At 40.0% G+C, this 27,823-nt stretch overlaps 1 protein-coding gene across 1 annotated transcript in view; it reads right to left on the reverse strand.

Moving 5' to 3' along the window:
- Window positions 1–2,490: 2,490 nt before the first annotated feature.
- Window positions 2,491–27,823, reverse strand: part of LOC132815767 (sorcin-like) — a 46,664-nt gene continuing 21,331 nt past the window's right edge. The window contains exons 2-8 of the mRNA XM_060824938.1: window positions 22,162–22,326; window positions 14,770–14,839; window positions 12,758–12,801; window positions 9,922–10,069; window positions 7,900–8,013; window positions 4,536–4,594; window positions 2,491–2,861 (exon numbers count right to left, since the gene is read on the reverse strand). Coding sequence (XP_060680921.1) covers window positions 2,835–2,861; window positions 4,536–4,594; window positions 7,900–8,013; window positions 9,922–10,069; window positions 12,758–12,801; window positions 14,770–14,839; window positions 22,162–22,326 — 627 coding nt within the window. The 3' untranslated portion in view covers window positions 2,491–2,834. The remainder of the gene's footprint in view (window positions 2,862–4,535; window positions 4,595–7,899; window positions 8,014–9,921; window positions 10,070–12,757; window positions 12,802–14,769; window positions 14,840–22,161; window positions 22,327–27,823) is intronic.

A 27,823-nucleotide genomic window follows, 5' to 3' on the forward strand; every position in this document is an offset into this window, starting at 1 on the left:
TCTAGATATTTATTTCTGCTTCTGCAGAAGTAACAGAATCAGTTTTGGAATATAGAATAATCACTGCAGAATTTTGTTTATATTCTTTACAACTATTACATCATAGAAGCTTGGGATTCCATACTGGAATCAAACTATCCATGCGTAAAGTCAATGTTAAGAGGGTGGTATCTGTAAGTTGACCAGTCTTTAGAACCTTCTGTCATTTGATAATTAGTCAACTGCCTTTGCTGTAGCCAGTGCTTTCTGCTGTTTGTATCATGTGAATATAATTGTGCTACTCGTGACTGCTGGAGAAGGTTGAGATGATGAATCATCTATTCAACACTGAAGGTTATTGCAAATTCTTTAGCCTTATCCTTAGCACTGATGTATTCAGCTCTCCCAATCAATAGGATGAGAATAAGAACATACAAGTTGCCCAGTTGCTTGACATTTTCACTGTGGAATGTGGCACTACTACAGAACTTAGATCTGATCTGTTAGCTCTGTCTGTCACTAGCTATTTAGCATGCAAGTAGTTCAGTGTTGTAACTTCACCAGGTTGATACTAATTTTTGTTGCTGATCCTGGTGTTCTGAACTGTTCATTGAACCAGAGTGAATCTCCTGGTTTGATGACTACGGTAGACTGTGAATATGCAAGGTTATGAGATTGCAGATTGAGTTGGAATACAATGCAGGATCTTGTGGATGCTCAATTTTTAAATTTAATTTGTTCATCGTCTGTTCTATTTCAGATATTATGTAATCATCATTATGACTAATTAAGCTTCAATAGTAATTAACACCTATTCTTCAGGTGATGGGCATAATCGTCCCCCATGTAGTGACCTTATTAACCTTTTGGCCAAAATACAGAGGAACCTTGAATATCCAGCAAGATCACAAGGTCTCAGTGCTTGGCTAAACAATGTTGTCCAGCATTCAATTATGCAGAATTTGATTAACCGAATAAAATGCTCCCCACCTATGTCCTGTGAATAATATAGGTTCCTCTGTACTGAATTTTAATATCAGTTTATTGTCATGTTGTCATTAAATTGCTGAATCCGCTTGAAAGGACAAAACAAAGCATCTGGCGCAGCAGTTTTTTTTTCTTTTTTTTAACCCCCCCCCATACTACCGCCTAACTGCGGTTGTGCTTATGCTTATTTTTTTCCCAGGGCGCAGCAGTTTTACACTGGCAGGTCATTCTTGCCATTGGACATTCTCAAAATTGGGGAGTAGCAAATTACAATCCAACGCTGATATTAAGTGATGTTTGGAAGCTGCAGAACAATTTCCTCTTAAGTTCTACTTATCAACATGATAAGTTGTGGGCGGCACGGTGGCACAGTGGTTAGCACTGCTGCCTCACAGTGCCTGAGACCCGGGTTCAATTCCCGACTCAGGCGACTGACTGTGTGGAGTTTGCACGTTCTCCCCGTGTCTGCGTGGGTTTCCTCCGGGTGCTCTGGTTTCCTCCCACAGTCCAAAGATGTGCGGGTCAGGTGAATTGGCCATGCTAAATTCCCCGTAGTGTTAGGTAAGGGGTAAATATAGGGGTATGGGTGGGTTGCGCTTTGGCGGGTCGGTGTGGACTTGTTGGGCCGAAAGGCCTGTTTCCACACTGTAAGTAATCTAATCTAATGAGTTCTTCAAGATTGTGGGAAGCCTAAATCATGTAATGTGAGCAACCTTTTAAAAAGGGGCTTTGTACTGTTTTTACACTGAAGTGTCCAAGATACAAAATAAATTTTGAAATTTAGTTTATTCAGGTCCTCAGTAACCAAAGCAGTGGTTCCTAAAAAGGAGAAAATGAAAATGCTACTTGAAAGCTAGCTTGAAAAGTTTTTTTTTACTTCAGCTATTTTTTCATTAGATGAACATATCATTTACACACAACAGAGACTCACCTTCCCTCCCTGAATTTAACCGCCACATGAGTGACTGCAACTAGGTTAGAGATCAGAGTTCTGAGAAAGGGTCACTTGACCCAAAACATTAACTCTGATTTTTCTAGCATCTGTGGAGAGCTTTTCTCGCAATTTTTGTTTTTGTTTGATTTACAGCATTCACGGTTCTTTTGGCTTTTTAAAGTTGAGATCTATTTTGGGTGATTCTTCCTCCACACTTCCCTAGATTTCTGCAGCAGAAACTGATTTATGGCACAATTCAAATTTTTAGCTCAAATATCTCAATTAAAAATCCCAGCTGAAAGATAACATCTGACAATACAGCCATTCCTTGATACTGTTATCTCGCCTGAAACTTTAATCTTCGCTGGAAGAGGAAGGTGCTCAAACCTAAAATCTTCTGACTTAATGCCAGATAACCAGAGTCAAGTAAGTACCAGGTGAGGCATTTGAAATGTCCACATTTACATCAATGATCTTCCTAATTTAAGTGTCATCTGGCAAAACAGGATGTCTTTTGTTCTATGATGAATTCTAATGATATTATGCATTCTTCAACTGTAGACCAAATGTAGACCAAACACATGCAACAATTGGGTTTGTACAATATATATATTTGAATTCAATACCTTCATTAGGGAAGTTACATCTTTTGTGCTCATAAGCTTGCAAAATGTTCAATGTCAAACCAAGCATTATTTGGCAGAAGTCAGTACAAAAATCAATGTCCATCATTATTAAAAAAATTAACTGATTTCACAGCAGTATAGTGCAGCATTATATAATCAGCCAAAAACTCTCATTCCAGATCATGCACTTCTCTTTACATATATATTGTATAACATTGCATAACTTTGCAGCTGGTTATTAGACTGGGCACTCAGAAAGAGGTTACGTTCTTTTGGAAACTACAGTTTTCTTTTCAATCCTGCTTCAGTTAAATAGTCATGGTGCACATGATGAACTGAAAAAGAAATTGTAAAATGTTTATTAACTTTCTCAATTGCAAATCAAATAAAACTTAAAACAACTACAAATCTTTCCTTCTATGGTTAACTCATGTTGTGTTGCCTTTCAGGACCTTACTTAATGATTTATAAGGCTTGACAGCAGATGGTGGTAGTCTAGGCAATCATAGGAGATCAAAGCAAATGCCAAGCAGGAACCAAAATCATGGCTGATTGCATTGCTCCACTTGCTTGGGCAAAGATCAGATAGTTTAGCAGTTTCAAGATTCAACTTTGAATTTGCATTTGTTCCTTATAAACACTTTTCACAGAGTAAGTATTAAACTAGTCATTGTGAAAGACCACCTCATGAACTGGTGTCTCCGCTGAAGGTTGGAATTTACCCAAAACCACCAAGGGCAGAATTACACTAGTTTATCATACTCCAAGAAGAGAAAATACTGATGTTGGTGAAATGGCAAATCTAGATATTAGTTTTACCATGAATGTCTCCAAACGTTTTCAAGTAGGATAACATTTCAATATTGTCCACTAAATATTCTGTTCATATTTATAGTTTAGAAAACATCTTTTATCACATTTATGCATTAAAAAAGGATTCCTCAATTTCATTTGCAACTTGTGGGAGACTCCATCAAAGCCAGTTATTCTTTTCCTAAGAACTCATTGACTTGTTAGAATATTTCAGGAGGAATTAACTGCAACGTGATCGTGTCTCTCTGGGGTGCCAGCCTCCACAAATGCCAGTTATGAACTATCATAGAATCTCTATAGTGTGGAAACAGGCCATTTGGCCTAACAAGTCCATTGCAAACAGTATCCCACCCAGACCCTTTCCCCTATCCCATTACTCTACATTTTCCTGACTAATGCACCTGACCTACATATCCCTGAACAATATGGGCAATTTAGCATGGTCATTCACCCAACTTGCACATCTTTGGACTGTGGGAGGAAACTGGAGGACCTACAGGAAACCTACGCAGACATGCAAAGAATGTGCAAACTGCATACAGTCACCAAAAGGTTGGAATTGAACCCACATCCCTGGTGGTGAGGCAGCAGTGCTAACCACTGAACCACCGTGCCATTAAATAGTTGGGTTATTAACAACTATTCAGCAGGTTTAATGGGGAGGGCAGTTAATTAGTAACCACTGAATGAAATCGAGGGAGTATCAGATATAGGATAGGCAACATGTGGCAGCTGAGGCTGAAGCAGCATCTTCCTTGATAAGATAGACAAAACAGGAGATGGTGCCTGATGACAAGATGGTGGTTACCACAAGTGAAAATATGCTCGACAGTACAGCTGTCACACTGCAGTTTGCTTGCTTTTCCATGTTTGGCAAGTATAAATATAGATTTAAATCATGATTGAGATGGCAATTAAAAAGGAAGCTGTTTTCCATTGAAGCGCAGTCACTGAAAAATTGAACATAATTGCATATTGAACCATAAATTTTAAATAAATGAAAATAATTATAGAACACATCTCAGATCTAAAACTCCTTTTATTAACTGCATTTATAGAGGGTAAAGGGTCCCCAAGAAACGTCGCAGAATCCTTAACCAGCTGAAAATAGCATTGAAGTCAAACAAGAGTCCAAAGTTACATCAATTTTAACACCTGATTGTTATCTTAGTCTAAATATAAATTTTTGTACTCACATCATCATATGCAAAATTAACAACTCCTTGTTGGGAAGCATCTCTTCTTCTGAAGGCCTCTGGCGTAAAACAACATACACAGAACACACAATCAGTGACAAAAATTCATGATTTATGATGTACATGCCCACATATACAATTGCTTAGACTAGAATAGAGCTTTCCAAATTTAAAGAGAGCTCTCCCTTAAAATTGTGTTTTATGTCCTATGCACTCTACCCTACTATCCTCACTTTAAAGAGAGACTTAAAAAGGGTTTTATTTTGTGAAAAATAAAAAAAAAGCATGGAACTCCTACTTACTTTATTCATTCATGGAATGTAGGTGTCACTGGCTAGGCCAGCAGGCTAGTTCAGCATTAACCACATTGTTGTGGGTCTGGAGTTACATGTAGGCCCAGACCAAGTAAGGACAGAAGTTTCCTTCTTTAAAGGATATTAGTGAATTAGAGAGGTTTTCCCCAACAATGGATCGTGGTTCAGTGGTTATCATTAGACACTTTATTCCAGATTTATTAAATTCAAATTCCACCATCTTCTATGGCAGGATTCAAATCCAGGTCTCCAGAATTAACAGGCTAGCAGTATTACCACTAGGCCATCACCTCCCCTTTAAGGACTATTCAGAATACCATGAAAATGCTATGCTAGGGTATAGCCAAGCAATGTTATGTATGAGAAGAGGAGGATTCGAGTTCTGAAAGAACTCAAAAAAAAAGTTCTCATTGCCACACTCATAACATACACTAAGATTTCTTTGTCTACTATTTCAAATGACTATGCCTTTGCCAAACGGTTTTGACTACGAAGCTTTGTTTCACAAGTCAAGAAACCATGAAGGCGCCTCAAACCTAAAAATGATGACAATGTAATTTTCTAAGGAGTAGAAACTAATTACAACACACAGGTTCATCAGATTGATTCCCTCGTTTGTCAAACGAGGAAAGATTGCATCGACTTGGCCTGCATTCACTAGAGATTGGAAGAATGAGGTGATCTCATTAAAACTCAAAATTCTAACAGTTGGTCATAAATAGTTAAGTTACAAACTGATTTTGCACTTTACAGCCTTTAAGTTTGTATGTTGTGGCTAATGTACAAATATAGATGCATAAAAAGGGCATGGCACAGCATGATCTAACCTGCTTTGATTCATGGCAACGTGAATCTTCGTCTCAGACTATGTAAATAATTTCCTGCACAGAAAATTCTGTCAGGACCATTCAACTACAGATCTCACCAGACAGCTGAATTCAAGAGGTGAGAATAAATTTTAAATTTGTTTAAATTAAATCAGGTAGGTTGACTGGTTAGTCAAGACTCTGATAAATGAAACAGAATGGATAATACCTCTCTGGTTGAATTAAAACATTTATTAAGTGTGTACATAGTAAGAACATTCAATCATTTTCTAACTGGTGCATGCATCCACAGCAATGCCTCTTCCAAACAGAGTCCACTTGCTAAATTCAGCTTTCTCTTCTCTTCGCATAAAATGCTGTTTCACTTTTCATCTTGCAGTCTTAATTGGCAAAAGATGTACAGTAAACAGAATGGGTCTACGTTCAGAATACTCTAGTTTTGTCTGACTAAAATGACAGAAGACCAAAACGTTGGGATATTTCCTGATGATGGCATAGTATTAATGTCTGTAACAACCTCTCAAGAACTAAAGCTCAGTCTAAGCTCACAGGCAGGAACATTCAGGTTTGGGCTAATAGGGTGCTAGGTCCAACAAGAGAGATGCTAACAAAGTTGATGCTCCACATTATTACCGTTGCTAAATACATAGTCACTAACAAACTAGACCAGTAACTTAACTAAACATGCCATTAAAATTTTCTACCAACAAGGGCAGATTGAAAATCTTCACTGAGCTACTCTTCTCCGAACTACCCAAAGCCTCTCCATCTTCAAGGCACGAGTGTGATGGAATGTTGTTCATTTGCCTGGATGAGCATTGATCATGCAACACTCAAGCTTGACACCATCCAGGACAAGGTGAAACTGAGGACTGCAAATGTTGGAGATCAGAGTTGAAAAGTGTGGTGCTGGAAAAGCACAACCAGTCAGGCAACATCTGAGGTGCTGGAGAGTCAATGTTTCGAGCATAAGCTTATTAGAAATGAGGGAGTGGCCCAAGGAGATAAATGGGAGGTGGGTGGGGCTGGGGGAAAGGTAGCTGGCAATGTGACAGATAGATGGAGATGGGGGTGGAGGTGGAAAGGAGGGTGGAGTGGATAGATGGGAAGGAAGATGGACAGTGCAGAGTTGGAAGATTGGATCTGGGATAAGGTGTGCAGGGGGGAAGTGAAGAAACTGATGAAATCTACATTGATCCCGTGTGATTGGAAGGTTCCAAGGTGGAAGATGAGGTGTTCTTCCTCCAGACATCAGATGGCTAGACTTTGGTTGTGGAGGCAGCCTCGGACTTGTATGTCCTTGGTGGGATGGGAGGGGGAGTTAATGTGTTCGGCCACAGTTAAAGAAGCTGCTTTTCTGGAGCCCATCCAGGACAAAGCCACTGGCTTGATTGGCACCTCACCTTGTTTCTTAGTCCTTACACCAGTGGCAGCAATATATATCACATACAAGATGCATTGTAGCAACTCACCAAAGCACCTTTGACAACACCATCGCATCCCAAAGCCATCATCATCTGGAAGGGCAACAGATGTATGGGAACATCACTTCTAAGTCAAACACCCTTTGACCTGGTACTATACTGCTGTTCCTTCACTGTTGCTGAGGCAACATCACTGGGGTCCTCCTCCAATTGTACTGCAGATGTAATTACATCACCAATTCCAGCATCTCCAGATCAATTAGGCATGACATTAAATAACAGCCTTGCCAATAATGATCATATCTCATTTCCAAATTACTAACGTGAACATGACCACTAAGTCATCGGAGTTTAATTTATACATTTTTGCATTTTTATGCTTTGCAAATTAAATCTTTAAAAGTCAAATTAGATGTGAATATTTGCTATTGCCAGCAGTAACAGGAATGTTTAAAACCATGTGGAAGTTACAGATGCTAGGTTAAAATGTCTCTGTCTTTTTGAAAATCTAAGTCTTGATGACATTTTATATAATCAAAAAAAAAATCAGCTTGGAAACATTATTTGAACAATTTTGATATTGGCAAAGTATGTCATGCCAATGCTGGCAATCAAAACTAATTGAAAATGATACTCAATAACCCTTGCAGCATCTGCAAAATAAGGGTCATCACCCCAATAAGTTTACAAATGTTACCAGACCAACTACTGTATTTTCCACATTTTCCTGTTCTGTTATCTCCAACATACTATATTCAATGTGCTGTACACATACCCCATTCTCAGAGGAGATTCATACCTGTCAGAGCACGAAGTCTTACACAACAGGCTACATAATCATCAAAGGAGATCTTCCCATGGGTGCTATATCGCTTTACAATTCCATTCAAACCTTGAGGAGACAGTCTGTACCCTAGTCAATGAAATGGATAGAAAACATTTCAGACCTTACATAATCTTTATACATCTCTGAAAAAATAAAAACTTTTTTTATATATTTATTCATGGGATGAGGACATCACTGGTTTGGCATTTACTGCCAACCTGAATTGCCCAGAGAGCAGTTAAGAATCAACCACTTCACTGTGGGTCTGGAATCACATGTCAGTCAAACCAGGTAAGGAAGGTAGATGTCTTTCCTTGAAAGGAAATTAGTGAACCAGATGGGTTTTCCGACATTCGATACCAGTTTCACGATCATTACACTGATTGTTGCAGATTTTTAAACTGAAACAAAATTCCACCCATCTGTCACAGTGGGATTGGAACCTGGTTCCCCCAGATCGTTACTGGGGTCTCTGGATCGATACCACTAGGTCCATCCCTTTTGGTATGAACATTGAAGTTATAAAATAATTGGATAAGTTAGTTTTTTTGGGAGATTAGAATTCTTGTGGGGAGGGAAGATTTAAACACACAAATTCTGCAAACATGTCATGCTATATCTATGCCTACATAGGACAGACTTTATAAATACCAGCAATTTACAATTTCTTAGATATTTTAAAGCAGCTGTACTGTTAGGATTGTGATCTGAGGTGCTTTCTGTTACATATAAACAATACTACCAGACAGTCGTCCCTGGGTATTTTCAGTTTTTTTTACATTCTCAATTTTAAAAAAAGTTTCTTTTTCAAAAATTTCTATTTGACTTCATTTTTAAATGAAGCTCCGATTTCTAAATAAAGCAAGACCAACATTTCCTTGATTGTTTGATATTTAAATTACATGACTTTAAAGGGAATATTCTTGCCTATATTAGTAAACCAGATTTACAACTCGTACATCATTTAGTAGTGAGGGTCATTACTCTCAGATTTTCTTCCCTCCTGTTAGGAAAGCAGACTACAAAATTGAAACAATTATTAATTCCACTACAGATGATTACAAATTAGTTGTGAACATGCTGAATTTAAGGTCATCTGAAGTATGAAGATCTTTTTAGATCCAAGTTTGCGTACAATGACAATTATTTTAAATATGTCATGCTAAGATTAAGATTTGGATTTGCACAGAAATGTTCATGACCATCAGCTATTCATATGAAAGTATTAGGGCGGCACGGTGGCTCATTGGTTAGCACTGCTGCCTCACAGCACCACGGTCCCAGGTTCGATTCCAACCTTGGGCGACTGTCTGTGTGGAGTTTGCACATTCTTCCAGTGTTTGCTTGGGTTTCCTCCGGGTGCTCCGGTTTCCTCCCACAGTCCAAAGATGTGCAGGCCAGGTGAATTGGCCATGCTAAATTGCCCATGTGTTAGGTGTATTAGTCAGAGGGAAATGAGTCTGGGTTGGGTTTCTCTGTGTGGACTGGTTGGGCTGAAGGGCCTGTTTCCACACTGTAGGGAATCTAATCTATATTTATTGTTGCAATAAATACAGGCATGTTATACCAGTTATTCTGAATAGGTGTTGTTGATTGAATATTAAATATGGATCAGGAGATAACTCTTCTCTGAAATAGTGTAGCAAATCTTTTATTTCATCAAAGTGGGAAAATAGGGCCACATTTTAACATCTCTTCTAAAATGTGACACTTCTGATGATGGAGCACTCCTTCAGTCTTTCACTGGAGTGTCAACATTGAATTTTTTCTTAACTCAAGCCCTGAAGGGACACTCACACATGGGACAAACACATTATGTTTCTGCATTGTCTGGGGAGGTTAGTTAAAAAAATACTAAAATCAACAACAAACACAAATTGCTGGAAAAGCTCAGCAGGTCTGGCAGCATCTGTGAAGAGAAATCAGAGTCAACATTTCTGGTCCAGTGACCCTTCCTCAGAATAGATTAACATAATGCATCAATTTATCACTTACCCATGGCACCAATAGCTTGTTGCAGTTCCTGGGGCTCTACAGTTCCACTCCTGTCACGGTCAAATGTAGAAAAGTTCTGCCGCCAGTTACTCAAAACTGTCCACAGCTCTTTGAATTCTGGAAAACCCATTGTACCGGACATATCTCGCTAGCAATTACCATTAAGGAATAAAACCTTTGACAGTGATCATTTTCTATTGAACAACTGGAATATAGTACTAATCAATGAATGCAAAGCTTACAGAAGCAACTTGACAAAGTTACCTGCAAAAGAAAAATCAATTTGGTAGCAAATTAAAAAGGTAAAACATTACCAAGCACAAGTTGTATAGCGTGTAACCAACCTGGAGTCAGGTCTTCTCTGCATCGAGTATATGAATGAGAAATGAACTTTAATATATGTTAACAAAATCAGATACAGTTAGATGGCCAGAGGTATGTGCGTAATGTAAATACCAAGACAGACTGGTTGGAACCAATGATCCATGAAATGACTATGACTGTCCAGTCATTGTAAATGCTTGCTCCAGATTATAAGTCATTTGAAAATAAGTCAATTTAATTTGACTTTTATACCATGGCACACAAGTCAAATTGTGGTTATGTTTTCAGATGGTGTCAATACACAGTTTTGAGCATCATTCTCAGCTAATTATCAAAACAACTTCAATTTGTTAATGTACAGGTAACATTTATATCCTCAAATTTGTTTTTTGAAACATGGGGCAAAATCTTGTTGCAGCAAGTGTCCCAGCAACAGGCTCAGAAGTGAGTGGGCCTGCTGACTACATGCAATCTCATCGTGACTTGCCAACTGCTGTTGCCCATTGAGGAGCCCAGCTTGCTGTGCGATGAGGGTCAGGTACAAATTCGCTGACTCCACTGTAACCTCATCCTGGGCAAAGGTGCGAGCGTCCTACTTAAACAACACCTAGAGGGGCAAAGCTTTTAGCAAGCCAGCAGCATCACTCTGCTTTTCTAAAGAGAATTTTCAATCTATAGCTGCCACAATGAACCCTGAAGCTGCAAGCCATCACCCTGTGCATTGATTCACCTTGGAGCTTCACACCAACACCCTCAGTCCTGACTGTTGTGACTTTTAAACCATCTCTATCAATCTCGCTGACTACTTATCAGCGCTGCACCCTTCCCCTCACATTAACATTCAACTTGCCAATAATCATTCTCGACCCTCCATCCCTCAGCCTTGGTTTGCCCTTGGTGTTCTTTGACACTCTCAGTCTCACCATTGACTTGCCTTCAGTTAATCTCTCCTGTATCCTGCTTATGATGCCTTCAGGTGAGATGACTTTTTCTCTCTGTTGTCTTGTTCGCTCTGTTCCTTTAGTCTTTATTAGGCCAGTTACAACCCAACCTCTTTCCTGTGGACAACCAGATCATCAGCTTCCTGGAGAGCCACAATCTGAGCTCAATGTAATAGTTCAGCCTCCTCTCCCCAATAAACCAAGCTCCCTGTGGAAGAAAAGCAGTTCCTAGTCCCTCTAAATCCACCATGAACACTACTTTGCCTGCTGCACACCACCTTTACGCAGTTGTGAATCTGAAGGCACACGTTTCTTACTTGCTGCTGATTTAATGGCAAAGATACATCTTAATCCAGCCACCATTCCAATGCATTAAAAAACATTTAGAGGCAGTGTGGCAAACAGTGGAGATATATCAGAACACAGACTGATAGAATTTAATACTGACCAGTGAATGTGTGCAGGAACTGGGAGCTGGAACTTCATAACTCCCCTGCTTTTATATTCTGTTTATGTGAGCCACCTGTGGGGGTAGAATATTGCACACCTGGAAGTGGCAGGGGAGCAAACAGGAAGGGCAAATCTTACAGGTTTGCGCCAGAGAGATAACCACCCACTTCCTGTCACCTCATCCAATGTCTGCTGGGCAAAATGATCCTTGGTTGATCTTCCCAACCATGACCACTTAAAGCCTCGAACAATTAACAGCCAATTATAAAGGCCTCAACCTGCCCAATAAAACCTTGGCCTTGATAGGCAAGGACAGTGGCTGCCTTCCTGACTGGGAAAATAGACTGATCTATCCAGCTGGGGGCTGTGGAGGAAGGAAGGGAAGAACTCTGACCACTTCAGCCCCCAACCTTCTTCACTACCCCAACCTGTAGTCACCTCCCATAAAAATCCTTCACCTTTTCACAGGTCCTCACCTTCTGCACCATTCAGATGGGAAGCCAAGCCTTCATTGGGACACTGCTGCTCAGTGAGTACCAGCATCTAGTTGGTTGGCAAGGCATCCCAGTTCAGTGACCTTATTGGTCAGAGAAGCCGGACGGATTTCGTTTGATCCGTTGGGATTTCTTGCCTGTGGGACGTGTCTTATTCTCAAGATGCCCACTTATGATGTCATGGGTTAGGAAACCTGGGCTCAAGTTCTGTCTGCTCCAGAATTGTGCAATAACACATCTGAACAGGTTGATTGAAAATGTCTAGGCTTTAGGTTCACTGATGCTCTCTGTAGCACTGGAGCAGGTCATCTGGGCCACTGACTCCATGCTGGCTCTCTGTTAGGCAATGTAGCCAGTCCTATACCAATACTATATCTCTGTAGCCCTAAAAGTTTATTTAAAGTGCCCATCCAATTTCTTTGCGAATTCTGTGATTGCCTGTGAACCTCCTGTATATAAGGAAGCAAAGTTATTGTTATTTTCTGCACATAGAACAATCAAGTAATGGAACAGCTTTCTTTTATGTTAGAAAATTAAACTGGTCAATCTCACAGCAAACATGACTGTTCATATTTTAAAACCAGTATCATTTTGCATTAGTGGAAGACTTTAGTATTTCAAGGATACATCTAACATGGAAATCATTAGCCTGCAGGTCTCCATGCTGAATGCTGCAGAGAAACAGCTATGAGAACACCATATAGAATACACCATGTAAACAGTTTTCAGAATGTACATTATGTAGTAAAGACTATAACTGTCCACAAACTTGTTGATCAGTGTTTATCAAATTTATTACTTTACTCTCCTGTGTTCAATAAGCATTTTACAGTCTTCCTTCATCTAGTGCTCAGTTTTAACTATTTCAAAAACCTGTCATCTAGTGGCTTTCACCTTAGGTAAACCCAAAGATTATAACAACCAATGCAGTACCTTTGAAATGTAGTCACTATTTTAATGCAGGAAATGGGGAAATGAATTTGGATGCAAGAAGATTCCATGAAAATAGCAGAGGATTTTCAGATAATCTATTTTAATGATGTTGGATGAGGGAAAAATATTTTTCCGGACACCAACAAGGTACACAGGATCCAAATTTAGCTACTGAATGTTTGAGAATTTTTAAAAATGCAACCGGAGTACTTATAGCAAAGGGTATTATCATCCTTCTGAATGGTTACAGATTGTGAAAGGAGGTAGTTCACTGAGACCTGGGTGTCATGGTACAACAGATGCTGAAAGTAAGCGTACAGCTGCAGTAGGTGTGAAGGAGGCAAATATATGACTACCTTTATAGCGAGAGGATTTGAATCCAGCAGCAATACTATATCTCTGTAGCCCTAAAAGTTTATTTAAAGTGCCCATCCAATTTCTTTGCGAATTTGTACAGGGCCTTGGTGAGACCACAGCAGAATATTGTGCAGTTTTGGTCTCCTTATCCGTGTTTTGGGGATGGAGGGAATGCAATAAATCTCAAAACTATAAAATTCTAATAGGTCTAGAAAAGGTAATTGCAGATGTTCTTGATGACTTTGGAGTCCAGATTCAGGGGGTCACAGTTTAAGGAATCTTGATAGGTCTTCTAGGACAGAGATGGAAGAAATCCTTTCATCCCGAGTGATGAAATTGAGGACTGCAGATGCTGGAAATCGGAGTCTAGATTAGATGGTACTGGAAAAGCACAGCAGGTCAGGAGTATCCGAGGAGCAGGAAAATAGATGTTTCGGGCAAAAACCCTTAATCAGGAATGAAGGCAGGGAGCCTCCTGGGTGGAGAGATAAATGGGAGAGGGGTGGGGGTGGGAAGAAGGTAACCACAGGGAGATTGAGGAGACACTGCGGCTTCTGGCAGGGCGCATTAGGGAGCATCTCCCGGACACCCACGCCAATCAACCCCACTGCCCCGTGGCCCAAAAATTTCAACTCCCCCACCACCCGACACCTGGAGGAAGAATGCCTCATCTTCCGTCTAGGAACACTTCAACTCCAGGGCATCAATGTGGACTTCACCAGTTTCCTCATTTCCCCTCCACCCACCTTACTCCAGTTCCAACCTTCCAGCTCAGCACCATCCTCATGACCTTTCCTACCTGTCAATCTCCCTTCCCACCTATTCGGTCCACCCTCCTCTCTAACCTATCACCTTCATCCCCACCTCCATCCACCTATTGTATTCTTGGCTACCTTCTCCCCAGCCCCAACCCCGTCCCATTTATCTCTCCACCCTGGAGGCTCCAACAATGGAACGGATTTTGAGAGAAGCATAGTCAGTTGTTAAATACAAACATAATACAACAACTGGACAAACCAACAAACTACAAATGTTACTGTGATTTGGACTTGTAATGAATTTGAAATCTAAACTTTGTACAACACTTGTCGTTACTAACAGCACTGAAAAACAACTTCTGTCACAAGGACCACAGGCAAATTAGAGTTTTGCACAATCATTAACAATATTCAACACCTCCTGATTTTTCAAAGTCTCAGAGACAGGGAACAGACACAGTCGGCTAATAGTGAACATAAGAAACATAAAAATAGCTGACGTGCTTCAAATTTATTTTTTGCTTTTTGAGTCATCTTACTAAGATTTGTATTTCAGTATTCAGTGTATGTTATGAAACATTTACAACTCACGTTTGTAGGTGCCACTGATGCCAGATTGAGTAAGACATCGCTGAAGTTCCTCAGCGTCTATCTGACCATCCTACAAGAGAGAAATCACACATCAACATGAACAATGCCATTGGGGTACAAGACCTGCGCCTACTATTAGATCCTGATTAATACAAATTTATCATTGGGATTTTGATATTTTGCAGAGTCAATGGGCTGAATAGTCTCCAAATATGATTTAAGATTATTGTTTTAAAAAAAGATAGCATTAAAAATTAAAAGTAGAACATGGGAGGAATAACTTATTGTCTTACATGAATACAGTAGATAGCTAAATCAGTAAATAATGTAGATGTGAACATTAAACATATCATGCAGTAACAAAATCAGACAGGATTAAAGTTTGTTCATTAGATCAATTTTACAATGAACTATAAAATAATTTACTCCTTACATTCAGCATCAACCTCATGAATAAGTTCACCATTAAAATAGTCAAAATTCTGAACTACAATAAATAATGGGAAGAAATTGTTCATGAGCCCAAAATAAACAGCAAATCAGTGGGAGCACTCTGCTTCAAACGCATGGACCTGGAGAGCTTGATGACAGGGCAGAGGAGAGGCAGGCTGTCCCTTTTCCAGCAGACTACTACAGAAGGCCATGTCACCAGGCACAGCCAGCCTGGGCCCAGATAGCAGCCCGGGTCAGGGCAGCATCCCAGGTTAAAAGCAATGCATGGAGGAGGTCAGTGATCTTCTGAACACCACAAAAGTTAAGTGCCACCATCTTCTCTCTGCTTCCTCATTCTTGCAACACCACATACTAACTTTACCATTGCACACAAACTTTCTGGAGAATAACTAATCACTAAAACACATACGTCCACTCAATTTCTCTCAAACACCACACCTCCATCAACCATTCCTTTCAATTTATGAATATGGTAAAAGTTACTTGAACTGGAATATATAAACTCTTTTTAAAATGTAAATAGTATCTTTAGAAGTTGACTTGACAAAGGGAACTATGTGCCAACATTTGCAGAGCGTTCTAACTGAAGAGAAATATTTTGAAACAATATTACACAGAATTCAGAACAGAAAAGTGCTGGTGAAACCCAGCAGGTCTGGCAGCATGTGTGGACAGAAAGAAACAAACAGTTAACACTGAATCAAATATTTTATCTGGAACTGTCAGCACCTGGATATTGTTGGCTCTTATGCTAATGTTAGAGTTGGTGCCCAGAAGACAAAGGGTTTGCTATTGTTAAAAGAGTGTACACGAACATGAGAAATGAAGAAAGTAGGTCCGCTCTACTGAGTAAAGACAACAAGACAGACTCTGGGTAGGGGTGAAGGAATATAATAAAAGTGGAAGATAGAGGTTGTGCTCTGAGGTTGTAGAATTCAACATTGGGTTCCAAAGGCTGTAAAGGTGAGGTGAGGTGTTACTCCTCCAGATTGTGTTGTTTTGTTGGAGCACTATAATAGACTTTTCTGGGCAGGGATGGAACCACTTGGACACAAGTTGATACCGATGCTCCAGGGCAATGAAGGTGATGCTGTTGCTAGCTCCAACGATGGTTAGGACTCAGAAAAAACTCTGGGAGCCACTTATAGCCTGGTGCAACTGGGAGTTTGGAGAAACTCATGGATAGTAGCAGCTCAGGGAAACTAGATGTCTGCAAAAAGCTTGAACAACACCCATCAACAGGTGAAGTACAGCTTCAGGAATCCTGTGGCACAACAATTTCGGGGAAGGAGCTTACTCACCTTCTGATACCACACTCATTGAGACAGCGCAAGGACTGAACTTGAAGGGAGTTCAGAAGCTACATCTTTGAAAGTGTTGAAATTCTTCATGAGGAGACTGTGTTCACGAGATCATATTTCAAGGATTATTAATGTCTGTGTGAGTTACCGAGAAATCAATGGAATCTGTCTTAGGTCACATTTCCCAATTACTATGCAGTGCGCGCGCTCAGTCACAGCTTTCTTGTTAATTCATAGTTATGTTGTGTTAATGTTGCATGCCAGAGTAGAAGATAAGCATTGCTGATTGTTTTACTTTTGAATGTGCAGTGAAATTTTTTTTTGGTGTTTAAAACTGGAATCTTGTAGATTTATTCAGCGAGGGGAGGCTAGATTATTAATACAGAAACTCAGCATGACCTGGGAACTAGATTCAAATCCCACTACAGCAGATGGTGGAATTTGAATTGAATACAAGTCTGGAACTAACAGTCTAATAATGACCATAAATCAATTGTTGATTGTTCGAAAACAAAACCATATGATGTACTAATGTCTTTCAGGGAAGAAAATCTGCCATCCTTAGTCAGTCTGGCCGACATGTTACTCCAGACCTACAGCAATAGGGACACTGGACTGTCCTCTGGAAAATTAGGGATGGGCAATAAATGCTGGTCTAGCCAATACTGCCCATATCCCGTGACTGAATTTTTAAAAAAATTTAAAAACCTGGACTTTTGAACATTTTTAAACAAAAAAAAAGTTATTGGTTCCAAACTAGATCCTGAACTGGGAATATGACAAATCCTAAGGTTTACAAGTTGGTGTAATGAATATAAAACAAAGCTGCAATGCTAAACTTCTGCTGCAATCATAGCATGGCCAGTTTTGAGCAGCCAACTTTAGGAAGGATGTCAAGGCTATACAGACAGTGCAAAAAGGGACACAGTTGGTACCAGGAAAATGAAGGAATGTAGTTACTAGAGGAGAGGAAGACTGGAGTTTTTGCTCATAACAGAAAAGTTGCAGAACTGAAAGGGTCTCTCAAAATGAAGAGTTCAACAATTTAAACAAAAATCTTTCCATCGGGTCAGAAATCAGTAAGTAGACAGCATGAATACAAGATCAGCACGCAAAATGAAAAGTAAGAAATGGATAAAAATTAAAGAGATACAAGTTTTTCTTGAGGAAAGCTTGTTAAAACATGACAGCTTCGCTTTGAGGCAGTACTTAAAGCAGAATTTATTAAACATTTCAAGAATCTATTGTCTCTTTATTAAAAGTTCATAGAGGAGAATTGATCAAAATTGGGAATAGACAAAAGAATTGGATTGCATCTCATGAAGAGGCTATTAGTCAAGTTTTCCGTGGCATAAAATACTTCAACTTATAAAAAGTACATAACCAAACACTCCCTAAGGCAATACTTATGGTAATGCACAAATCATGTTCACTCAATCTCTCCGTGACAAGCCTGCTCCCACTAGCCGTTCCTTTCAATTTTAGTAGTACTGGGCAAAAAAGTTATTTGATCTGGAATAGGAAAATTTATTAAAAACTTAAAGTGCACCTTTAGAATTTAAAAGTTGACTTGACAACGGAACCATTTGTTGACATGATACAAATCAGTAATGAAATGGAAGAGAAATATGTTGAAGCAACAATATTACACAGAAATCAAAACATAAAATGCTGGATAAACTCAGCATGTCTGGCAGCATAACCACAAAATACCGTGCGTATTACAGCAGCTAAACCCAGAAATAAAAAGGTGAGTAGTTACCACAGAAGCATGTTACCAACTGATACGAAGTTGGGAACCTGAAGTGAGGTTGTATGAAATTTCTATTCCATCAGATGGGGAAATGGATACAGACTTACATCTGAAGCTTCCAATGACCAACATTGTTTATCAGAATGCCAGATAACTCGCGATTTTTGGGAAACTTTGTAGCTCAAGTTGGGGTTCTGGATCTAAGTTTGCTTGCTGAACTGGAAGGTTCGTTTTTAGATGTTTCGCCACCATACTAGGTAACATCGTCAGTGAGCCTGCTGTGAAGTGCTGGTGTTATGTCCCACTTTCTATTTGTCTCTCAAGATGGGTGATATCACTTGCAGTTCTTTTTCTCAGAGGCTGGTATGTTTATTGATAGAGTTCCAGTTAGAATGCTAGGCCTCGAGGAATTCTCGTGTGTGCCTCTGTTTAGCTTGTCCTAGGATGGATGTGTTGTCCCAGTCAAAGTGGTGTCTGTACATAAGGATAGTGGTGAAAGTGGGTAATATCTTTTGGTGGCTAGTTGGTGTTCATCTATCCTGGTGGCAAGTTTTCTGCCTGTTTGTCCAATGTAGTGTTTGTTATAGCCTTGCAAGGTATTTTGTAAATGATGTTTGTTTTGCTGGTTGTTTCAATTGGATCCTTTATGTTAATCAATTGCTGTTTAACTGTGCTGGTAGGTTTGTGGGCTGTGATGCCAAGGAGTCTGAGTAGTCTGGAAGTCACTTCAGAGATGTCTTTGATGTAAGGTAACTTGGCCAGAGCTTTTGGGCAGATAACTAAATTATACAACAGTATTGACCATCAAGGTAGGTGATTTTATGGTAATTGTCACTGAACTTGTTATCCAAGACCTCAAGATATTTCTGAAGTCATGGTGCCATGGGTCCATCCCAGCTTGGCAAATGCAAACATTTGAAGTCAATAAAAATCCAGAACTAAAAATCTAACCTATGGCGAACTGTGATAAATGCCCACCTGATTCACTTTTTTCTAGGGAAGGAAATCTGCCAACCTCACCATTAGACTAGATTTTATTTTTACATTTAATTAAATTCAAAATTTCACAATCTGTCATGATGGGATGTGAACCTTTTTTCCTCAGGACAGAATGCCATAGAGTTATACAGCACAGAAACAGACTGAATTGGTCCAATTCGTAAGTGCTGACAAGGCTTCCCAATCTGACCTAGTCCCATGTAGATTTGGCCCACATCCCTCTAAACCCTTTCTATTCATATATTCATCCACATACCTTTTAAAATTACTAGGGGTCACGAGTTTGAAGTGAGAGGGGAAAGTTTACAGGATATATACGTGGAAGGTTCTTTACGCAGAGGGTGGTGAGTGCCTGGAACTCGTTGTCAGCGGAGATGGTAGGGACGGGAATGAGTGTAATTTAGGATGTATCTAGACAGATCCATGAATAGGCAGAGAGCAAAGGGATACAGATCCTTAGAAAATAGGCAGCAGGTTTAGATAGAGGATCTGGATCAGTGCAGGCTTGGAGGGCTGCAGGGCCTGTTCCTGTGCTGTAATTTTCTTTGTTCTTACAACATGATAATTCAAGTGCTGATCCAAGTACTGTGATTTAAGTTTCCTGCTCCAATTACTCTCCCAGCCAGTGCATTCCAGATTCCCACCACTCTCTAGGTGAAATCATCTTTCCTCAAATCCCCTAACTTTCACCTTAAAACTGTGCTACCTTTTTAATGCTTCATGGGAAACAGTTGCCTCCTATCCACCCTGTCCATGCCCCTCATTCATTATCAATAAAGTTGACACCATCTCCTCTTTTTATCCCTCCCCTATCCTGCCTGAAGATACTATACCCAGAATAGAGTTACCAGTTCTGTCCCTCCCTCAAACACATCTCCATGATGGCAACATCACAATTCCATACCCTTAACTGATTTGTCTTACTCATAATACTCCTAGGAATAAAGCAGAGATCATTCAGCCTTATCCTATTCCATTGAAGCATCCTCTGTCTTTGTTCCTTTACTAAAATCTGCTGTGCCCTTAGTGAAAGAAAGCTCAAGGACCCTGTCCCACCCGTCAAATTAGTTTAAACTCTTCCTCATATCACTAGTAAACCCAATCGCAATGATGTTGATTCTAGTTCAAGTGCAGACTGTCCCCCTCGCACAGGGTCCCAGCTTCCTCACTACATGATCCCAGTGTTTCACCAACTCACCAGCCAAGCAGTTATCTGCCCTTTTCTCCTATTTCTGTACTGAAAGATTTTTTTAAAAAAATGCTGGGGTCAGAGGGATATTTCTCTAGTTTTGGGTCTCTAACAAATGGGGTTGAGAAAACAGGTTGCAAGTTTCTTCTGATGTTAGTATTAAATATTTTCCAACCGTCTTCGACATGTACAAATTGCTTTGTTTTGTTTTATTTTGCAGAATAAGCTTGTTGTCCGTTGTTAAAGAACATCTGCAGCCTGAATAAACTGTTGGAATAGCGGGCTGAAAAGACCCCAGATCCTGATGGAATTCATCTTAAAAAGATGTCTTACAAGTAAAGGCTACTGAGACAGCCGATAAAATAAAAAAGTGCCGGAGAAACTCAGGACTGGCAGCATCGGTGGAGAGAAATACAGACTTCTTCATTGGAACTGAAAGGTGCTGGAAAATGATGGCTGCTATGCTGTTGACAAAGAGGGAGTAGCAACAAGCGGAATCGATGGTGAGAACAAAAGACAAAGGGAGAGCTAATGGTAGTAAAGGAAATATCTAGAAGCAAAAAAGATGTTAATAGCAAGTGTAAGTAGCAGAAAACAAATGTTGTGTAGTAGAAAACAAGTCAGCTTTGCTGAGAGCAAACCCATGTGAAAAAAGACACCTGACGACGCCAACTTTTTAGAAATGAGGTTCAGAATCAAAGTGATTCAGCTTCTTGAAGTTTACCCACTAACTCCACAGACTGGCCATACTTATTGTGTGATGTCGTTTATAAATATTTATATCCTTCCCTATAGCCTTGATATTTCTATTGCCCCTTGTGAGAGTATTGCTTCCTTTTTCGACACCAATATAATGTACTAATTAGTCCTGGAATGTGTCTCAACATAAAGTAAAGCCTCATCTGCTCCTCCATGAATATGCCCTAGGTAATGACTGATGATCTCAGTCTCTGCATGCATTAGTTTTTAGGAGAAAACCATCTCCTCAGTAGATTTGGTTTCATAGCAGGATCTCTTATGCCTAAGACAATCAATCACTGAGCATCTTTCAGTTGTCAAACTCTAGAGTTTGGCTAGATGTGACTGTTTCTTCACATACTGATCAATAGTCTCCTTCTCCTTGAGCTCCAACATTGAAATGCATACTGTTCATTGATAACATTAAATGCAGTGAATCTTTTATTAATGCATTTTCAAAGCCTTCCAATGTCTGTCTGCTCCTTGTTGAGATTTAGAATACAATACAGCTTGTGGTTTAATTTACATTGCACTACTAACAGAATTGCTACTAATATTAGCTTAGTCTTTCTTATTTTAATCTGTGGCCATTTTAATTTTTACACTGAGACGAGAGCAAATTCCAATTCTCTGTCACCCCTTTCATTTTCATAACATCACAGTAGAAAATTCAGCTATTTTGAGTCAATTCAAGGTTGTAGTGTGTGGTTTAAATATTTGCTTCTTGTACTTAACTGCCCTGAAAATTCACTTGCTCTCAGCTTCACACTTGTGACAGTATGCCTCAAATAAAATGCATTGAATGGATATTACAAACTAAAGTGAAAGCAACCTTAGCACAGGAAGAGATTGTATGTCGACAGCTACCTAGCTGGTACATTAAATGCAAAAACATTTCTGTAAACAGTTCCTGGGCTTTCAAAAGCTTGCAAGTCCTAATTACGTGAAAGTAGACTTACTTGACCAGCTACTGCAGCAAAGTATCCATAGAGTGGGTCCTGCTGTTGACCAGGGAATGCTCCATAACCTCCAGCTCCGGGAGCTCCTGGATATCCTGGACCCCCAGCTCCAGGATATCCTGCACCACCAGGTGCTCCGGGTGCACCACCATACTGAGGAAATTGCTAAAGAGAACAAAAACAGTAGTATAATAAGCCTTAACAGATCAGCAAATGTTATGTCAAAAGAACTCAACATCAAAATTAAACATGATTAATATATTGCAGTACTGTAATGTGAGGACTAAGTGCCAGTGTGTACCTCTAATAGTTTAATTAATTGCAAGTCTAATGTATTCTCTCCAATTTTAGGAATTTCAACACACTGCACCCCAAGGAAGTCAATCCGGGTGTTCCCCAACAGGAAACCCTGGATGAATCAGGACATATGGAACCTGCTAAAAACCAAGCGTGAGGCCTTCAGATCAGGAGACCCACTCAAATAGAAGGAATCCCAAAATGACCTTCTCAGAGCCATTACAACAGACAAGGGCCAATACTGATCCAAACTAGAGACCCAGACAGATACCCGGCAACTATGGTAAGGACTGAATGACATCCCAGGTTCTAAAAAAAAGAGACAGTACAAGATAGCAGACGATGACACATCCCTCCCAGATCATCTCAACGCCTTCTATGCTTGCTTTGAGCAGAATTTCCGCAGAGAGGTAACACCTATTCTGACAAGTACTGACAAACATATCCCAACAGTCACTGCATCAGAGGTCAGATCAGTTTTCCTTTGTGTGAATCCAAGGAAAACGATGGGACCAGATGGAGTACCAGGCTGTGCACTCAGAGCATGCGCAGATCAACTGACAGAGGTCTTTTTGGACATCTTCAACCTCTCCCTGCAGCAGGCCACTGTCCCTACCTGTTTGAAAAGGGCCGTGCAGCATGTCTCAATGGCCCTACCTTTGGTGGTCATGAAGTGCTTTGAAAGGCTGGCAATGGCATTAATCAATTCCAGTCTCCCCACTACTCTTAACCCACTTCAATTTGCCTATCGGACCAACAGATCCATGATAGATGCCATATCATTTGCCCTTCACTCTTCCCCAGAACATCTTGACACCCAGAACAGCTATGTAAGAATCCTACTCATTGACTACAGTTCAGCCTTCAACACTATTATCCCCTTGAGACCGATTACTAAACTTCATGATCTCAGACCAAGCCCCACTCTCTGCAACTGGATCCTCAGTTTCCTGACCCACAGGCGACAATCAGTGAAGACAGGGGCAATATTTCATCCTCACTAATACTCAACACTGGAGCCCCAGGGGTACGTATTCAGCCCCCTACTGTACTCACTGTATACCCATGACTGCATCGCCAAATACCAGACTAATGCCATTTACAAGTTCACTGATGGCACCACCATTGTCGGTCGAATATCAGATGGTGACGAAACAGGCTACAGACAGGAGGTGAAAGACCTAGAAAAATGATGCACTGAGAACAACCTAGGTCTCAATGCTGGCAAAACCAAGGAACTCATTGTTGACTTTTGGCAGAACGTTACTCATGACCCCTTATACATCAACAGCACAGAGGTGGAATGAGTAGAGAGCATCAAGCTCCTGGGAGTGGTCATCCACAACAAATTTTCTTGGACTCTTCATGTGGACACACTGGTTAGAAAGGCCCAACAACTTCTCTTCTTCCTCAGGTAGCTGAGGAAATTTGCATGACGGCAAATACCCTTGCCAACTTTTATAGGAGCACTATTGAGAGCATTCCTGACTGGATGTATCACTACAGCAACTATACCATTCAAGATCGGAGACTGTTAGAGAGTGGTAAACGTGGCCTGGACAATCACAAAGGTCCATCCCACCATGGCAATGCTTTCCCACAACCTCTACCATCGGGGAGAAGGTACAGAAGCCTGAACACACGCACCAGCCGGTTTCAAAACAGTTTCTACTTTACTGTTGTTAGAATACTGAATGGACTCTCAAACTCTTAACATTCTCCTGTACCTGTGCTTTTGTTTTTGCCGCTGTTTACCTATTACTTACTTATCTGTACTACTTAACTCTGTGATCTGCCTGTATTGCTCACAAGACAAAGCTTTTCACTGTGCCTCAGTACACGTGACAATAAATTCAATTCAATACAATACAAAACCAACTCTGCTGTTCACATCAGCTTGTTAGCTCTAGACACTCAGTTTAGTCTTTACAGAGTGTGGATCAGTTATTCATTTGCCTAAAATCAAAAAAAACAAACCACATGACTTGTAAAAAAGATCTTGAATTTGTGAACGTGGGAGCAAAGGAAACTTGGGATTTCTTAATTGAGAGAAGAATTGAAAGTCTCATTAAAGATGCATATCTCTACTGATCAGAATACATTCAAAGAAGAATTAAATAAGGCCACACTTCACAGTTAGTCAAATTTAGTACAAAATAAATGCCACATTTTGTGGCCAAGCACAAACTTATGGTTCTGAAGAGAATTTTAATGCTTTTTGTCAACTTAGATTATCCTTTCTGATCAAGTTACAATCACTTTCAAGAATGTTATAGTCCTATAAAAGGACTTAGTAAAAAGGGAAGTAAAAAGAAATTCTTTATCTTGCAATGTTTCTCCATGCTCATCAACATCCCTGGCTACAGGCCACACACCTCTAAGGACTCCCAAGAGACATGTTAAGTGGTTAAACTTTTCTCATATTCTGTGGCCTATCATATGTTGTGAACAATTTACAGCTTATGTATGGGATGCTATTGTAATATCAGTTAAATAGAAAAGCTCACTTGTGCAACTAACTCATGGCTGTAGAGTGTGTACGGTGCAAATTGTCAGAGCTTAGCATTGTTAGCACTGTTTTTGAGGGCTTGTGAAACTCTGTTGTTAATTGGTTGCATGTCTGACTGTTTACTTGTATTTTCAGAATTTATACCAAGCAGCACTGACAATTACTTGGATACCTCCCCAATCACTGGGTGCTGCTCAAACTTTTTGCCCCAACATTTCAAGCTTAAAGCTTGATATGTTCACTCATTTTTAGTATTGTTAGGCCAGAAACTTCTTATATATTAAAGCTGTTGCATCTTTAAAGGAAATACACATGCAAATGCCAGGGAGATCAGATTTTCCTGGTTCCATAATTCTATTGGTCCACTGTTACATTCAGGCCCCATTTCCTGAATGGATCCACAGGGAGGTTCTTGGTGAGTAATCAGAAATCCTGCAGCTGGGTTGTCCAAATGGTTTGAAAGAAACAGGTAGTATGGCATGAAACATCTTTTAGAAAAACAGGTTATTATTGGTGCTAATCAGCCATAAGATGTTGGGGTGAAGAATTTTTAATTATATTAGAAAACAAAATGGCAGAAGTATTTTCTTTTAAAAGGTGATAACCAAAAAGAAATAAAAGCAGACAAAAAATGAAATCCCGCTAAATTCACTTCTCAAAACAGGATGTGGAGATTTCTGTTAATCTTCAATTATTTATTGTCTTCAAAAAAAATAGCTATATACAAATTTGGCCAGAATTTAAGTGTAGCTGTTCCATGAGCAATCTCATCATGATAATTTCTGGAACACTACCCACAATTCCAATGCAATTGGAAGTTTCTAAATTCTTTGACCAACTTTCTCACAATATACTATATTGTGATTTCCCATCAAAACCTGCTCACAGCTAAAGGCAGCTTAATAATTTTAATATTAAATAAAGACAGAGAGTCACTCAACAGTCATAACTAAGTACATTGCTCATCCGACTAACTGTTTCTTATATTGACTCTATTCTGCATGATGGAGAAGGGGGGAATCGTGCAGCAATTTCAACCACCATTGCATGAGCACTGATTATAGTTGTTGGACAGCTCTAGTCTCCAGTGTGGCCCCTTGATTTATAGGATAACGTAACAAGGAGCAGAAGTGGGCAATTCATTTCCCTCAAGCCTGCTCTGTCATTTAATATGAGCATGGCTGATCTCAACTCAGCCTGAACTCCACTTTCCTGCCCACGCTTCATGATCCTTCAACTAATTAAAATCTCTGACTACCTTCTCAAAACTTACTCAACATCTTGACATCCACCACACTCTGATGTAGTGAATCCTGCAGATTCATTACTCTTTTAAAAAAAAGTCATAGAGATGTGCAGCACGGAAACAGACCCTTCGGGCTAATTCATTCCTGCCAACCAGTTATCCTAACCTAATCTAGTCCCATTTGTCAGCACTTGGCCCATATCCCTCTAAATCCTTCCTGTCCATATACCCATCCAGATGCTTTTTAAATGCTGCAATTGTACCAGCCTCCACCACTTCCTCTGGCAGCTCATTCCATACACACACCACCTTCTGTGTGAAAATGTTGCCCCTTAGGTCCCTTTTAAATCCTTCCCTCTCACCCGAAGGTTCCTTTTATATCTTTCACCCTAAACCTATGCCCTCTAGTTCTGGACTCCCCCACCCAAGAAAAAGACCTCATCTGTTTATCTTATCCATGCCCCCTCGTGATTTTATAAACTCGAAGGTCACTCCTCAGCCTCAGATTTTCCAGAGAAAACAGCCTCAGCATGTCCAACATCTCCCTGTAGCTCAAATCCTCCATCCTTGGCAACATCCTTGTAAATCTTTTCTGCACCCTTTCAAGTTTCACAACATCCTTCCAATAGGAAGGTGACCAGAACTGCATGCAATATTTCAAAACTGGCCTAACCAATGTACTGTACTTCTGGAGTACCCAACTTCTGTACTCAATGCTCTGACTAACAAATGAAAGCATACTAAATGTATTCTTCATTATCCTATCTACCATCACTCTACTTTCAAGGAATGATGAACCTGCGCTCCAAGGTCTCTGTTCAGCAACATTCCCCAGCACCTTAAATGTACAAGTCCTGCCCTGATTTGCCTTTCCAAAATGCCTTGCATTTATCTAAATTAAACTCCATTTGCCACTCCTCAGCCTGTTGACCCATCTGATCAAGATCCCTTTGTAATCTGAAGTAACTTTCTTTACAGTCCACTACATCTCCAATTTTGGTGTTATCTGCAAACTTACTATGACTCCCATGTTCATGTCCAAGTTATTTAAATAAAATGACGAAATGCAGTGGACCCAGCACCGATCCTCGTGGCACTCCATTGGTCAGAGTCCTCCAGTCCGAAAAGCAACCCTCCACCACCATCCTCTATCTTCTGCCTTTGAGCCAGTTCTGTATCCAAATGGCTAGTTCTCTCTATAATCCATGAGGTCTAATCTTGCTAACCAGTCTACCATGAGGAACTTTGTCAAACGCCTTATTGAAGTCCATATAGACCACATCCATCACTCTGCCCTCATCAGTCCTCTTTGTTACTTCTTCAAAAAACTCAATCAAGTTTGTGAGACATGATTTCCCAAGCACAAAGCTATGCTGACTATTCCTAACCAGTCCTTGCCTTTCCAAATACATGTACATCCTGTCCCTCAGGATTCCCTCCAACAACTTGCCCACTACTGATGTCAGGCTCATCAGTCTATAGTTCCCTGGCTTTTCCTTACCACTTTTCTTAAATACTGGCACCATGTTAGCCAATCTCCAGTCTTCAAGCAACTCACCTGTGACTATTGTAATTTCTTACATTTTAAATCTGCTGTCCCCTATCCTAAG

The sequence above is a fragment of the Hemiscyllium ocellatum genome, chromosome 5, assembly GCF_020745735.1.
Source record: "Hemiscyllium ocellatum isolate sHemOce1 chromosome 5, sHemOce1.pat.X.cur, whole genome shotgun sequence".
Classification (NCBI taxonomy): Eukaryota; Metazoa; Chordata; class Chondrichthyes; order Orectolobiformes; family Hemiscylliidae; genus Hemiscyllium; species Hemiscyllium ocellatum.